At 39.1% G+C, this 16,210-nt stretch overlaps 1 protein-coding gene across 9 annotated transcripts in view; it reads right to left on the bottom strand.

Annotated features, from left to right (window-relative positions):
• Positions 1-16,210, bottom strand: part of COBLL1 (cordon-bleu WH2 repeat protein like 1) — a 156,155-nt gene that overhangs the window by 12,023 nt on the left and 127,922 nt on the right. For 7 of the 9 annotated variants that reach the window (XM_079782677.1, XM_079782679.1, XM_079782678.1 and 4 more), the window contains 4 exons: positions 14,932-15,006; positions 13,770-13,889; positions 10,817-11,051; positions 3,379-3,473 (listed from right to left, as the gene is read on the bottom strand). In XM_079782677.1, the coding sequence (XP_079638803.1) occupies positions 3,379-3,473; positions 10,817-11,051; positions 13,770-13,889; positions 14,932-15,006 (525 nt within the window). The remainder of the gene's footprint in view (positions 1-3,378; positions 3,474-10,816; positions 11,052-13,769; positions 13,890-14,931; positions 15,007-16,210) is intronic. The other 2 variants (XM_079782682.1, XM_079782683.1) reach the window with 1 other exon arrangement.

Below are 16,210 nucleotides of genomic sequence, written 5' to 3'. Positions count from 1 at the left end.
AAGTAAAGATTTCATATCACAGTCATTGTCAAGAATGACAAAAGAAATTGACAAATTCAAAATATATTTTTTAGTTTTTATGTTTTTTCATGTCAATTCTCTTCTGTCATTTATTATTTTATGCATAACATTAAGGGGAAACAGTCCCAGCAAATGTTATCAGTTTTAAATAGGCAGAAAACAGAAACATTATCTTTAAGAGTTAAAGTACAAACACAATCAGCATTTGAAGGGGACTGTGTTTTGAGTCGTAATACTGGTGATTTCAACTACATAAAAATGATCATGTGTTTTTTTCATTTGAGGAAAAACAACCTATTCTTCTCATGTCAGAGTTCAAATAGAGAAAACAGCCTCCCTCTCCCCTGTACTACTTTTCCTCTTAATTCTAATTCAGACTTGCTAAAAACAAAAATCATTTGCCAGTGTCCAGATCAACAAAGCAACAGTTGCCAGCCAAATACATGATGGCAAAGAGATGGAATGAGACATCTGAAAAGAAACACAGGTTTATGAGAATGCACCACGTGTCTAGTACTGAGCAACATGCTTGATTTATATACTGTGCTCCTCTATTCAAATGCCCAGAAGAATCATTTCTCCTGCATGACCAACTAGCCCTCATCTTCAAAATCCTCAGAGGCCTCCTCTTTCAATATGGTAGTTTGCATAGCACAAGTGAAATGCGAGCCTTGGGAGCCAAACTGTGAAAGGATATCAAGTATTTCTCTATAGTTTTATCATCCCTCACTTTAATGTATACGGTAAACATCAATTTCACTGCCTAAAGTGCCATGAGATATTTAAACTAGTTCCTCTGTTAAAAAAAGAAAAAAAGTCAAGAAAAAGAAATGCATGCAAAAAAGTATCATGTTGCCAGGTAAATTTGTATACTAACAATTTTTCAAAAAATCATGTTGTTAAAGCCTGCCTAACTGTACAATTTATTGGTTATAGTAGTTACATCTTATATTATGCTGTAAGGTTCTCATATTAAACATATAATTTTCATTTTTATTCTCCCCAAACAAAATGCAACTAATTATAAGAATATGTATTGTCTATATGAGTGACTGTTCTCAATGACAAATAATTATTAGCTTTTGTGATTTACAAAATTAAGCACAAGTGATTAGGAACCATGGAAGAGGCACATATTGGCCTTTGCTCTCATTTATTTGGCTCGTAAGTATTTTTAATATCTGTATGAAAAGTACTATTCTCAATGCTGCTATGAGCACAGAAGTATATAAGAAATGGCCCTCGGCACTAGCAAATCCTCCTATCTAATAAAAGAGTAATATGCAAATTGACCATCACTCCAACACACAAGATGGCTGCCCCCATGTGGACACAAGATGGCTGCCACAAGATGGCCAGCAGGGGAGGGCAGTTGGGAGGGACCAGGCCTGCAAGGGAGGGCAGTTAGGGGCAAACAGGCTGGCAGGGGAGTGGTTAGGGGGTGATCAGGTTGGCAGGCAGAAGCGGTTAGCGGCAATCAGGAAGGCAGGCAGGCAAGCAGTTGGGAGCCAGCAGTCCTGGATTGTGAGAGGAATGTCCGACTGCCCGTTTAGGCCCGATCCTGGGATCAGGCCTAAACGGGCAGTCGGACATCCCTCGAGGGGTCCCAGATTGGAGAGGGTACAGGCTGGGCTGAGGGACACCCCCCACTCCCCCGCCCCATGCACAAATTTTGTGCACCGGGCCTCTAGTCTATATAATAAAAACCTAAGTGACTGTTACGGCGGAACAACCAAAACAATCAGTCACTATAATGCGCACTGACGGCCAGGGGGCAGACACTTAATGCAGGAGCTGCCCCCTGGTGGTCAGTGCACTGCCACAGGGGGAGTGTCGCTCAGTGAGAAGCCAGACTCACGGCTGGTGAGCACAGTGGCGGTGGCAGGAGCCTATCCCGCCTCTGTGGCAGGGCTAAGGAGCCAGGAGTCCCAGATTGCGAGAGGGATGTCTGACTGCCGACAGGCAGACATCCCCCGAGGGGTCCTGGACTGCAAGAGGGCACAAGCCGGGCTGAGGGACCCCTCTGCCTCCAATGCATAAATTTTGTGCACCAGGCCTCTAGTGATATATAAGAAGTATATAAGAAATGGTCCTTGGCCTAAATGTATTTCCTTCTCTTATTTCTCATTTTCTACTGAATAGAGATATATCCCAGTTACACAATAGAAACACTTTCCAAAAGAAGGTACATCACATAAAAATATATTTTAAATGAAATCCTTATAACAAACTCTAATTTATTGACTTAGAAATCCAAATTTTCTATTTTTCTTCTTTTTTTTTTGGTGGGTTATACCTACTTTACCATTGTCTTACTGAATTTCAAATAAAAATTTCATGATTATTCTAAATGATTGTCAGGACTGGACACTTAGAATCATAACTGAATGTATTGCCCAGTCCATCATAAAAAATACCTGATTATGATGCTAACCAAGTGCCAATGAATGGACAGGCCACTTTTTTCAAGAATAGTCAGTAGAAGGAGAATGTTTATTTTGTATTATCCTATCCTTCCCCTACTCAAAACTGACATCAATATCTACAACCTGATGAAAAGATGATTTAGATAAGTATGCAGGGTAGGTTAAAAAAAGAAAAAGGAAAGAGGAAAACAGAATAAAACTACTATATCGACAACAGAATTTATTTATTTGAAAAAGCACCTAGAATTTACAAAGGTCATTGCAAAAAATCAAGTGCAAATGCCAGTAAGTATTATTACAGAAGTGTACCTGTGACCCTACCACTAACTTGATGCCAAAATTTAGCAAAACATATTTAATTTACCATTTTAAAAATAAGGAAGCAGCTTTAAAATCATTATTTCTCAATAGAAATGCTACTACCACATTGTGAAAAACTGAATTGAGTAAAAAAAATGGGGAAATTATATACTTTTAGATCCTCTCAGTATTGTATCTTGGGATGGTGTAGATCATGAGGAAAATGAATCTGAAACATATATATTTAAATTAACCAACATGTAGGAAAAAAGAGAAATAGTTCACAAGTATGCATAGAGTATACATCTTTAAGCTCTAGATCAGATAACCTCTAACATTTAACCACAAGGACAAAAGGGGTACACATGGCAGTTAAAAGCAGACTCTGGAGTAATATCACCCGAGTTCAAATCTGAGGCCCACCACTTAATAATTGTGGTACTTCAAGTAAGTTATGTAATATCTTTGTGGTTCAATCATCTATAAAATGGGACTAAAGATAATAATGCTCATAAATGAGTTAACATACAAGATTAAATGAATTAATATATATATATAAAGAGTTAAGAATGGCCCTTGGTACATAATAAGTGCTATGAAAGTGTTGGCTATTAGTGTTTATAGAACTCACCATTCTCTTGACTTGGGCCCAATGACTTCAAGTTTCTTACATTGTCAACTACACTCTCTTCATTTCTTGGATTATATACCATCAAGTGTGGTTCTCTGCAAAAATGATATTGTATGTTACATATCCAGACTATTCACACACACACACACACACACACACACACACACACACACACACACACGATGAGAAAACAGGCAATAATTTCCAAAGACAGATGGACTAAAATAATCATCTTTTTCTGCCAAATACTGAAAATTTAATAGCAAAGAAAAAAATGTAACTGAGGGAAATGCTATGAAACATTAGCTTTCATGTGGGGGTCCTATTACAAAGAAATATGTAAAAAGCTTGTAAAATGTACTTTCCCCCAAACACTGTCTTTTTGTTATTACTATTTGTCTTTTAAAGAAAAGGGATATAAATGAAACATTTTAGTCTTGCATATGGCATGGTCAAATTTTATTTTATTTTATTTTTCAGTTACAGTTTATATTCAATATTATTTTGTATTATTACTTTCAGTTGTACAACATAGTGGTTAGACAATCCTACACTTTACAAAGTGTTTCACCTAAATATTTCCAGTTCCTACCTGCACCATATGTAGTTACTGCAATATTATTGACTACTATAGGCCTGGTACATTCGTGCACTGGGGGAAGGGGAAGGAAGGAGGGGAAGGGGGAGAAGGGTCCCTCAGCTTGCACCCTCTCGCAGTCCAGGACCCCTTGGGGGATGTCCACCTGCCAGCTTAGGCCCACTCCCCATGGGGATCGGGCATAAGCTGGCAGATGGACATCCCCTGAGGGGTCCTTAGTGCTACCGCGGAGGTGAAAGAGGCTCCCGCCACTGCTGCTGCGCTCACCAGCTGTGAGCCCCCACAGGGGGAACACCGCTCAGCCAGAAGCCGGGCTTGAGGCTCCTTAGTGCTGCCTTGGAGGCGGGAGAGGCTCCCGCCACTGCCCACCACCACTGTGCTCGCCAGCCTTGAGCCCGGCTACTGGCTGAGCAGCGCTCCCCCTATGAGAACACACTGACCACCAGGTGGCAGCTCCTGCCTTGAGCATCTGCCCCCTGGTGGTCAGTGTGCATCATAGCAACCGGTCGTTCTGCAGTTTGGTTGATTTGCATATTAGCTTTTATTCTATAGGACTAGAGGCCCGGTGCATGAAAATTCATGTACTCAGGTGGGTCCCTCAGCCCGGCCTGCACCCTCTCGCAGTCCAGAACCCCTTAGGGGATGTCCACCTGCTGGCTTAAGCCCGCTCCCCGGGGGATCGGGCCTAAGCTGGCAGTCAGACATCCCTCTGGCAGCCCAGGAGACCTCAGGGGATGTCCGACATGGGGAGAGGGCCTAAGCAATTAGACATCCTTAGTGCTGCCACAGAGGCGGGAGAGGCCTGCCAATGCCGCTGAGCTGGTCATCTATGAGCTGGCTTCTGGCTGAGCAGCGTTCCCCCTGTGGAAGTGCACTGACCACCAGGGGGCAGCTCCTTCATTGAGCGTCTGCCCCCTGGTGGCCAGTGCACGTCATAGCAACCGGTCGTTCCCAGTAGTTCTGCCGATAGGGTCAATTTGCAGATTACCCTTTTATTATATAGGATGTTCCCTATGCTGTACTTTACATCCCTACAAACTATTTTGTAACTTCCAATCTGTACTTCTCAATCCTTTCATCTTTTTTCATCCAGTCCCCCAACCCCCACCCCTCTGACAACTGTCAGTCTGTCCTCTGTATCTATGAGGCTATTTCTGTTTTGCTTATTTATTTTGTTCTTTAGATTGTACATATAAGTGAAATCATATGGCATTTGTCTTTCTTTTTTTTTTTTTTTTTTTTTTTTCAATTTTTTATTAAGGTATTATATGTGTACATATCTTACCATTGCCCTCCCCACACCCCACTCCCATATATGCCCCCACCCCCCAGAGTTTTGCATCCATTGGTTATGCTTATATGCATGCATACAAGTCCTTCGGTTGATCTCTTATCTCCCCCACCTCTCCCTAACCTTCCCCTTGTAATTTGACAGTCTGTTTGATGCTTTACTGTCTCTGTATCTATCTTTTTGTTCAAGTTTATAATGTTCTTTATTATCCATAAATGAGTGAGATCATGTGGTATTTTTCTTTCATTGACTGACTTATTTCACTTAACATAATGTTCTCCAATTCCTCCCAGGTTGCTGCAAATGATGAGAATTCCTTCTTTTTTATGGCAGCATAGTATTCCATTGTGTAGATGTACCACAGTTTTCTGATCCAGTCATCTGCTGACGGGCACCTAGGCTGTTTCCAAATCTTAGCTATGGTGAATTGTGCTGCTATGAACATAGGGGTGCATATATCCTTTCTAATTGGTGTTTCTAGTTTCTTCGGATATATTCCCAGGAGTGGGATTACTGGGTCAAATGGGAGTTCCATTTTCAGTTTTTTGAGGAAACTCCATACTGTTCTCCACAGTGGCTGCACCAGTCTGCAATCCCACCAGCAGTGCACGAGGGTTCCTTTTTCTCCGCATCCTCGCCAACACTTGTCGTTTGTTGATTTGTTGATGATAGCCATTCTGACAGGTGTGAGATGGTACCGCATTGTTGTTTTGATTTGCATCTCTCGGATAATTAGTGACGTTGAGCATGTTTTCATGTGTCTCTTGGCCTTCCTTCTGTCTTCTTTTGAAAAGATTCTATTTAGGTCTGTTGCCCATTTTTTTATTGGATCATTTATCTTCCTTTTATTAAGTTGTATAAGCTGCCTGTAGATGTTGGAGATTAAACCTTTATCAGTGATGCCATTTGCAAATATGTTCTCCCATGCAGTGGGCCTTCTTGTTGTTTTGTTGATGGTTTCTTTTGCTGTGAAAAAGCTTTTTATTTTGATGTAGTCCCATTTGTTAATTTTCTCTTTAGCTTCCATTGCCCTAGGGGCAGTGTCAGTGAAGAATTTCTTTTGGCATATGTCTGACATTTTGCTGCCTGTGGATTGCTCTAGTATTTTTATGGTTTCCCGTCTTATGTTTAAGTCCTGTATCCATTTTGAGTTTATTTTTGTGTATGGCGTAAGTTGGTGATCAAGCTTCATTTTTTTGCATGTATCTGTCCAATTTTCCCAACACCATTTATTGAAGAGACTGTCTTTATTCCATTGTATGTTCATGCCTCCTTTGTCAAATATTAATTGAGCATAGTGGTTTGGGTCAATATCTGGATTCTCTATTCTGTTCCATTGATCTATATGTCTGTTCTTGTGCCAGTACCAGGCTGTTTTGAGAATAGTGGCTTTGTAATACAGCTTGAAATCTGGTATTGAGATCCCTCCTACTTTATTCTTCTTTCTCAGGATTGCTGTGGCTATTCGGGGTCTTTTTTTATTCCAGATGAATTTTTGGAGAGTTCTTTCAAGGTCTGTGAAATATGCCGTTGGTATTTTAATGGGGAGTGCATTGAATCTATAGATTGCTTTGGGTAGTATGGACATTTTAATGATGTTGATTCTACCAATCCATGAACATGGTATGTTCTTCCGTCTGTTTACGTCTTCCTCTATCTCTTTTTTCAGTGTCCTGTAGTTTTCCGTGTATAGGTCTTTTACCTCCTTAGTTAAGTTTATTCCTAGGTATCTTAATTTTTTTGGTGCGATGGTAAATGGGATTGCCTTTTTAGTCTCTCTGTCTGTAAGTTCACTATTGGTGTATAGAAAGGCCATAGATTTCTTGGCGTTAATTTTGTATCCTGCTACATTGCCGAATTCATTTATTAAGTCTATGAGTTTTTTGACAGAGTCTTTCGGATTTTTTATGTACAATATCATGTCGTCTGCAAATAAAGACAGCTTTACTTGTTCTTTTCCAATCTGGATGCCTTTTATTTCTTCTTCTTGTCTAATTGCAATGGCTAATACTTCCAGTACTATGTCAAACAGGAGTGGTGAGAGTGGGCATCCCTGTCTTGTTCCTGTTCTTAGGGGAAATGTCTTTAGTTTTTGTCCATTGAGTATGATGTTTGCTGTGGGTTTATCATATATAGCTTTTATTATGTTGAGGTATGAGCCATCTATTCCCACCTTGTTGAGAGCTTTTATCAAGAAAGGGTGTTGGATTTTGTCAAATGCTTTTTCTGCATCAATTGATATGACTATGTGATTTTTATCTTTCAATTTGTTTATGTGATGTATCACGTTTATTGATTTGCGGATATTGTACCATCCTTGCATTCCTGGGATAAATCCTACTTGGTCATGGTGTATGATCTTTCTGATGTACTGCTGGAGCCGATTTGCTAGAATTTTGTTGAGGATTTTGGCATCTATGTTCATGAGGGATATTGGTCTGTAATTCTCTTTCATTGTGTTGTCTTTATCTGGTTTTGGTATTAGGGTGATGCTGGCTTCATAGAAGGAGCTTGGAAGTGTTCCTTCCACTTGAATTTTTTGGAATAGTCTGAGGAGGATAGGTTTTAGTTCTTCCTTGAATGTTTGGTAAAACTCTCCTGTGAAGCCATCTGGCCCCGGGCTTTTGTTTGCTGGAAGCTTTTTGATGACTGCTTCAATTTCGTCCATAGTTATTGGCCTATTGAGCTGTTTAGATTCTTCTTGATTGATTTTTGGAAGGTTATATTTTTCTAGGAATATGTCCATTTCCTCCAGATTGTCCAGTTTGTTGGAATAGAGTTGTTCGTAGTATTTTGTAACAATCCTTTGTATCTCAGCGGGGTCTGTTGTTATTTCACCTCTTTCATTTCTGATTTTGTTTATTTGGGTCCTCTCTCTTTGCTTCTTGGTGAGCCTGGCTAGAGGTCCATCAATCTTGTTTATCCTTTCAAAGAACCAGCTCTTGGTTTTGTTGATCTTATGTATTGTTTCTTTGGTCTCTATGTCATTTATCTCCGCTCTGATCTTTGTTATTTCCTTCCTTCTGGTTACACTGGGCTTTTCTTGCTGCTCTTTTTCTAGCTCTTTGAGTTGTAGGGTTAAGTAATTTATTACCATTGTTTCTTGTTTTTTGCAATAGGCCTGTAGAGCTATGAACTTCCCTCTCAAGACTGCTTTCGCTGTGTCCCATAGATTTTGGATTGTTGTGTTTTCATTGTCATTTGTTGCCATGATGTTTTTTATTTCTTCCTTGATCTCTCTGGTGACCCAGTCCTTGTTTAATAGCATGCTGTTTAGTCTCCATGTGTTTGATTTCTTTGGATTGTATTTATTGTAGTTGATTTCCAGTTTTATGCCACTGTGATCTGAGAAGATGCTTGATATAATTTCTATCTTCTTGAATTTGAAGAGACTTTGCCTGTGACCCAGCATATGGTCTATCTTTGAAAATGACCCATGTGCACTTGAGAAGAATGTATATTCTGTGGCTTTGGGGTGAAATGTTCTGAAGATGTCAATTAATTCCATCTGGTCTAGTGAGTCATTTAGGATTGCTGTTTCTTTGCTGATTTTTTGTTTAGAGGATTTGTCCAGTGGTGATAGTGGGGTATTAAAGTCTCCTACTATGATTGTGTTGCTATTAATCTCTCCCTTGATATCCTCCAGGAGTTTTTTTATGTATTTGGGTGCTCCTATATTGGGAGCGTATATGTTTACCAGAATTATTTCTTCTTGTTGGATTTCTCCCTTTAGTATTATGAAGTGGCCTTCCTTATCTCTTGTTATGGCATTTACTTTGAGGTCTATTTTGTCAGATATAAGTATTGCTACCCCAGCTTTTTTTTCATTTCCATTTGCCTGAAAGATATTTTTCCATCCCTTCACTTTCAATCTGTGTGAGTCTCTTGTTCTGAGGTGGGTCTCTTGTAGACAGCATATATATGGGTCGTGTTTTTTTATCCATTCAGCTACTCGATGTCTTTTGATTGGAGCATTTAGTCCGTTTACATTTAAAGTTATTACTGAAAGGTATTTGTTTGCAGTCATATCTATTTTTGTGTCTGTATTCCTTCTTACCTGTTTATTTCTTCTTTTTACAGTATTCCCTTTAGCAATTCTTGCATTGCTGGTTTGGTGGTGATAAACTCCCTGAGGCTTTTTTTGTCTGCAAAGCTCCTGATTTCCCCTTCAATTTTGATTGATAGTCTTGCTGGATATAGTATTCTTGGATTCAGTCCTTTGCTTTGCAACACTTTGTATACCTCCTTCCATTCACTTCTAGCTTGTTGTGTTTGGAAATCTGCCGGGAAGTCTGGATTCTTGTTTGTTTGTCTGAAGCTGTGATAGCAGTTCTCTGTCCCCAGTGGCTGCAGGGTCCTGGTTTGTGTCAGAAGCCAGGATCCGAGTCTCGGGCAGCTCTGTTTCCCAAGATGGCGTGGTCTCCGCGTCCGCACCAGCCGCCGAGAAGTGTCCGCTTTGTGCGCGGGGCTCCGCCGTCTAGGGCTGCCCTGTTCGGGAGCCCCTTGGAAGACCTGCAGAATCTAACTGACCCTATCTCATACACACACACACACACACACACCACACACCTCTACACTCTCCTCTATGGGTTCCTCACTCACACTCTCTCTCTCCCTACCTTCCTGCCGGTCGCCATCTTTTTTTTCAGATCCGGCATTTGTCTTTCTCTGACTGACTTTTCACTGAGCATAATATGGCATGGTTCACTTTTGGCAAGTCAGAATGTGGACCAACCTCACTGGATTTTATTGGTGACAGAAGAGTTTTATTTGGAGGCAATCCCATGAAAATTATAGCAAAACTTTGATGAAGATGGTTTATTTTGTCTAATAAACTTCATCTTTATTCATGGTATGTCATTTTTAACATAATGCAAGTGAACTGTACTATAGTTTTCAATTCCTAGGATCAAGTGGCAAGTGCATTCTTTGTATCATAAAGTTGACTATAAAAATAATATTGGTGCCGAAACCAGTTTGGCTCAGTGGATAGAGCGTTGGCCTGCGGACTCAGGGGTCCCAGGTTCGATTCCGGTCAAGGGCATGTGCCTTGGTTGCGGGCATGTCCCCGGTGGGCGGTGTGCAAGAGGCAGCTGATCAATGTTTCTCTCTCATCGATGTTTCTAACTCTCTATCCCTCTCTCTTCCTCTCTGTAAAAAATCAATAAAATATATTTAAAAAAATAATAATAATATTGGTAATTGATTATCATACTCTAATATGTGGAATTGTTTTATGTATCAGTCAGTAAAAATCCTTAAGGAGCATTTGATGAAACTGAAAATTAAATGTTTCATTTAGGTTAAATAGATAATAGGTAAAATACATACAATACAAATAAACAAAACTTTTATATTTAAGTCATATAAATTAACTACATGTTATGGTTTATTTGACACAAAGATACTAGAACTGCTAAATTTGATTTAATTTGCAAACAATTACATGTAAGCAGATACTTTGCATTTAAAATATCAGATCTATATTCCAGAAGACTAGTATTAATTAAACAAACCACCACCACCATTCTGCCATGTAGACTACTTACTGTCCATCTGTGTTTCTAGTTTCTTGTTTTTCTTCTTTGGAGTTTTGTGAGGACTCTCCAGTAACACTGCCAAGAGCTGAGTCAGGATTACTTTTCAGCGTATTTATTATATCAGTAGATCCAAAAGGAATATCTTGTGACTTCCCAGAAATATTTTCAGCCTCATCTTTAGGCGCTTCACTCAGTTCTTCCTTTTCTTCTATTTCTTCAAGACTGTAATCAGAGCTTACTCCAGCTACAAAGAAATGAAGATATAATCCTAAATATTAATTTGCCTCATTCATGCTATACAATCCTGGCAAAGAAGGAATTTTTAAAACAAAAATTAGCTAGACTCTTAAATTCTGGTTCAAAACTAACAGCAGAATACTTTTCTAATGATGAATAATTATGTTAACATATAACCAGATTATCTCAGACATATAATTCTAAATACTTATTTAGAATTCCTTTTATTAAATGTCATAGAAAAGTCTGTGATTCCTTTTAAAAATTCTAATCCAAAATAGCTTTCACAGTTGGTTGATTAGCTATCATAAATTTCCTCAAGCTTTGAAAAATATTAAATCAAGTTTGTTTTTGCCCGGGTTAATACACTTATATGATGGCTATATTTTAGGACTACAATAAAAAAAGTTGGGTTGGGGCTGTGAAAGATGAATAATTTTCACAAATGTTACATCAAAACTATCATATTTCAGCTCCAAAAATTATAAAGGAAGAATATTGACGTTGAAACAAAAGTGCTCAAATTCTTTTTTTTTTTAAATATATTTTATTGATTTTTTACAGAGAGGAAGAGAGAGGGATAGAGAGTTAGAAACATTGATGAGAGAGAAACATCAATCAGCTGCCTCTTGCACACCCCGTACTGGGGATGTGCCCGCAACCAAGGTACATGCCCTTGACTGGAATCGAACCTGGGACCCTTGAGTCCGCAGGCCGACGCTCTATCCACTGAGCCAAACTGGTTTCGGCAAAAGTGCTCAAATTCTTAGTGGAGATTTAAGATTTAACAAGATCCAAAGTATAAATGTTAAAATATTATAAAAACATAACCTAAAAGTATGATTATTGAAATTTCTTTTACACTTACTTAGCTTTATATAGTTTGAATAGTTTTTCTAAGTTTTCCAGTCCTTCTCAATTAGATAACAAAATTGAAAAAGAAAATATTTAAAATTATTTAAAACTCACAAAATATAGTACATTAAATGAAATGTAAGTATTAACTTTCAGAAGATGTTTTCCTAAGTTTGTAGCATTTTACTTATAAGTTATTAAAGCTTAAAATTTCACTAATATTTTTAGGATCCTAGTATGTTTTTTCTGGAGATGATCAAAATGGCAAAGTTGTCTGACAAATACCTCTTTTTGATAAAACCTACAATAATAAAAGCGTAATATGCTAATTTGACCGGCCATCCTTCTGGACATCCTTCTTGACGACCTTCTGGACAAAGCTGGGGCTGAGAGGGAAGCCTGGGTCCTGGGTGCCAGAGGGAAGCCGGTGCCAGCAGCCGGGGGGAAGGAAGCCCTACTCTTGCATGAATTTCATGCATCGGGCCTCTAGTAGAATTATATTACATTAAATCTAGCCTGGTGAGTTGCTGTTTTAAAATTCACTCATAAAAAAAGTGCTGACTAGGCCAGACATTATTATTGTAGTTGCTGCCAGGCAGAGTTGTTTTCTTTTTCATTTTTAAAAAATTGAGGTAAAATTTACATTCAGTAAAATTCATCACTTTTGGAATATGTGTTGGAATATCCAGTTTTGACAGAGATATATAGTTTTATGACCACCAGCACAATCAAGATTTAGATTCAACCTCCCAAATCCCCCATGCCTTGACCCTGGTCTGGTGGCTCAGTTGGTTGGCGCATCACCCCATACATCAGATGGTTGTGGGTTCAATTCCTGGTCAGGGAACATACCTAGGTTGTGGGTTCAATCCCTGGTTGGGGCGCATATGGGAGGCAACCAATCAATATTTCTCTCTCACATCAATGTTTCTTTCTCCCTTCCTTCCTCTCTCTCTAAAATCCAATAAAAACATATCCTTGGGTGAGGATTTAAAAAACACACAAAACAATCTATGTCCCTTGTGATCAACCCCACTCCCTAACCCCAATTCCTGGTAATCATTATTCCTATAGTTTTGCGTTTGCAAGACTGTATGTCAATGAAATAATACAGCATCTAACCATTTAATCTGGCTTCCTTCATTTAACATAATACATTTGAGATTCAGCCATGTTGTTGCATGAATTAGTTATTAATTCCTATTTACGGATAGATGTTAGTATTCCAATATATGGACCAACCAGTTACTTTATTCATTCCTCAGTTTAGGGACACTGGATTGTTTCCTGTTTTGGGCAATTATGAATAAAAATTCTATAATAATTCACAAGGCAGTTTGTGTGTACACATAAGTTTTCATTTTTCTTGAGAAAATATCTAGGAGTGCAATTGCTGGGTCTAATAGAAAACAAATGCTTAAATTTTATTTAAAACAAACAAACAAAAACTTGCCAAACTATTTTCCAAACTGTCCACACAATTTTACATTCCTATAAGCAGTGTATGATCATATACTAATTTTAAATAAGCAGTTTGAGGTGATAAGGACTCTTTCTGAGTCACTGAAAAATTGAGAAAATTTTATAACATTCAAGTATTACCTAACTATAAAGTTTTGCCACTGGTCACAAAATAATTCCAACATTTTTAAAAACAAAAGTCCCAATCAAAAGAATACTATAGAAAATAAGCCATGCCTACGTAACAAAAGAGAACTGCAAGAAAGAAAAACATATATTTTTTATAGTTAAGAAGTAAAGTTCAAATAGTTCACCAAAGAAGGAGAAAGCCAAATAGAAGAGAAACTGAAATGCTGCAGAACCACTGATTTCATTCATCTTACATCTCAGGAAAGGCCCGGTCACCTACATGTCAGAGATGCTGCGGCGGCCTCGGGCGTTTCAGGGCACTCCAAGAGAGAGATGTCATCTGCCCGTTTGGGCACAGTGTACTGTTCGTGACTGGGGAGCCCAGGGCCAAGTGAGACTTCTGCCAAAGAAGGGAAATCTGTGGAAATGGCACTTAGACAACAGAGTTAAGGCAGGCGGAGACCAAGAAGTATTTCAGAAGGAATCAGATTTGTTAGCTCACAATTATCCATGCATTAAACAAGAAGAGGTAAAAGAGAAAAAAGAAATGAAGAGAAAGAGAAATAGATATCAAGCAAAGTTTGAATAGCAATTATACCTTTTCTTCTAATACGTCAGAATTTTCCCATTTCACTTATATTGTGTGATATAATGGAATAAATTTCCTTTTTGACATAAATGATATCACTAATATCATTTTGGGTAAAAGTTAGGTAAAATCATTACAAAGTATCTAATGGTAATACTTTTAATTAGAGAGGAGAGGAGAATTTTTTTGTGTAGAATGTGTCAAAATCCCAATTCCTAAATATCACCTAAATATAAAACATTTAGGAGCATTTGGGTGCTTCTGAGTTCTCCCTGTAGTTGTGAATGTGAATTGTAAAAATTAGGTAAGGTTATATTAAGCAATTTTCATACCTTTCAAATTATCCTACTGGCATAATAATATTCTATTTTTGATTAGACATCATTAGCTCATCATATTCATTTATATCTAACTTTAAATTAAGTCTAAGGATTAAGAAATTTTATCATACTCATTTTTACAATAGCTACTAATAAGTAGCTTTTATTAAAAATATTAGAAAACAGAATCAGCTTGAATTATTTTATTTTTACTGGAATTTCATTTATTGGGAATCTAAAATGAGAACATATAATAAAAAATTATTTCATAATAACAAATTTAGATTAGAATACTTTGCATGTTAAATTCATACTTAGGCCAGTTGCATGAAGAATGGTGTTTTATCAACAATAAGAGTAAAAAAAAATTTTTTTTAAAGAAAAGAATGAACTGTGTTTTAACTGAAAATAGATGACCAATTGAATTACAAAAAGAATGGTGCTTTACACCTTCATGTAAGTTTTCTTTTGAACACACCAAGATAGGTCATTATTCTTGGAAAGGAGATTATGGAGTAAAGGTAAATACATACCTGGGCTGGGCAGCCCCTCAGGAGAGCTTGCTTCTGAAATACTGTCTGTAGGAACTGCAGGTACTGACTGCAGGGCTAGAACACAGAAGCAGCACAAATTGGAAACAAGTCACACTCACAAAAGAAACAAGTCCTTAGTAGCTTATCCTAATATATAAAAACCCAAGGTCCGTAACATCCACAACGACCAAAGGCTTGACCAACCAGGAGTCAGTGCTGGGTTGCCATGGCAACCCAGCACTGACTGCCTCGGCTGCGGGAGCCTGGACCCAGCACTGACTGCTGAGGGGGCTGCAGATCAGGTCCAGAGAGAGGCCTGTGAGAGAGAAACAGGGTCTGATCTGTAGCCTCCGTGGCAGCTGTTGTTCAGCACTGGCCTCTCTCTTTTGCTCCAGGCCTGGCCAGCAGCTGTGCCTCTCTTTCTCTCTGGCCTCCACTGGGGCTGCTGATTAGCCCCGCCTCTCTGATCAGGCCTATTGATAGGCCCGGAGATGCTGACTGGCATAGAAACTGACCAATCAGAACCAAATTTGGGTGAAGTGTGAGGAGCCAATGGCTGCCTAGGAGGCGGAGCTTTTGACGTTGACTGGCACAGAAACCAACCAATCAGAACCAAATCTGGGTGAAGTGTGAGGAGCCAATGGCTGCCTAGGAGGTGGAGCTTTTGATACTGACTGGCATAGAAACTGACCAATCAGAACCAAATTTGGGTGAAGTGTGAGGAGCCAATGGCTGCCTAGGAGGCGGAGCTTTTGATGCTGACTGGCACAGAAACCAACCAATCAGAACCAAATCTGGGTGAAGTGTGAGGAGCCAATGGCTTCCTAGGAGGTGGAGCTTTTGACACTGATTGGCATAGAGACTGACCAATCAGAACCTAATCTGGGTGAACTGCAAAAGCAGAACCTAAGGTGGGGGCTGAGGAAGGGTTTTAAGGGCAACAGCTGTTTGGTGTAAGGCAGTGGTTGGCAAACCGCGGCTCGCAAGCCACATGCGGCTCGAGAGCCACGGTTTGCCGCTCTGTTGACTAATGATTTTGCCGACCACTGTCATATACTACCCTTTACCTCTTTGCACACAATATGCCACAATTGCCTAATCCTCACAGCTTCTAACTACACAGTGACATTTAGTCTAGTCCAGTGGTCGGCAAACTCATTAGTCAACAGAGCGGCAAACCGCGTCTCGCGAGCCACATGTGGCTCGCGAGTCGTGGTTTGCCGACCACTGGTATAAGGTGTAAGAAAGCGTTTCAATTTTTTAATGACTGGTTTGGCAG

The sequence above is a fragment of the Cnephaeus nilssonii genome, assembly GCF_951640355.1.
Source record: "Cnephaeus nilssonii genome assembly, chromosome: 10".
NCBI lineage: Eukaryota > Metazoa > Chordata > Mammalia > Chiroptera > Vespertilionidae > Cnephaeus > Cnephaeus nilssonii.
This window is presented reverse-complemented; position numbering and strand designations above follow the sequence as displayed.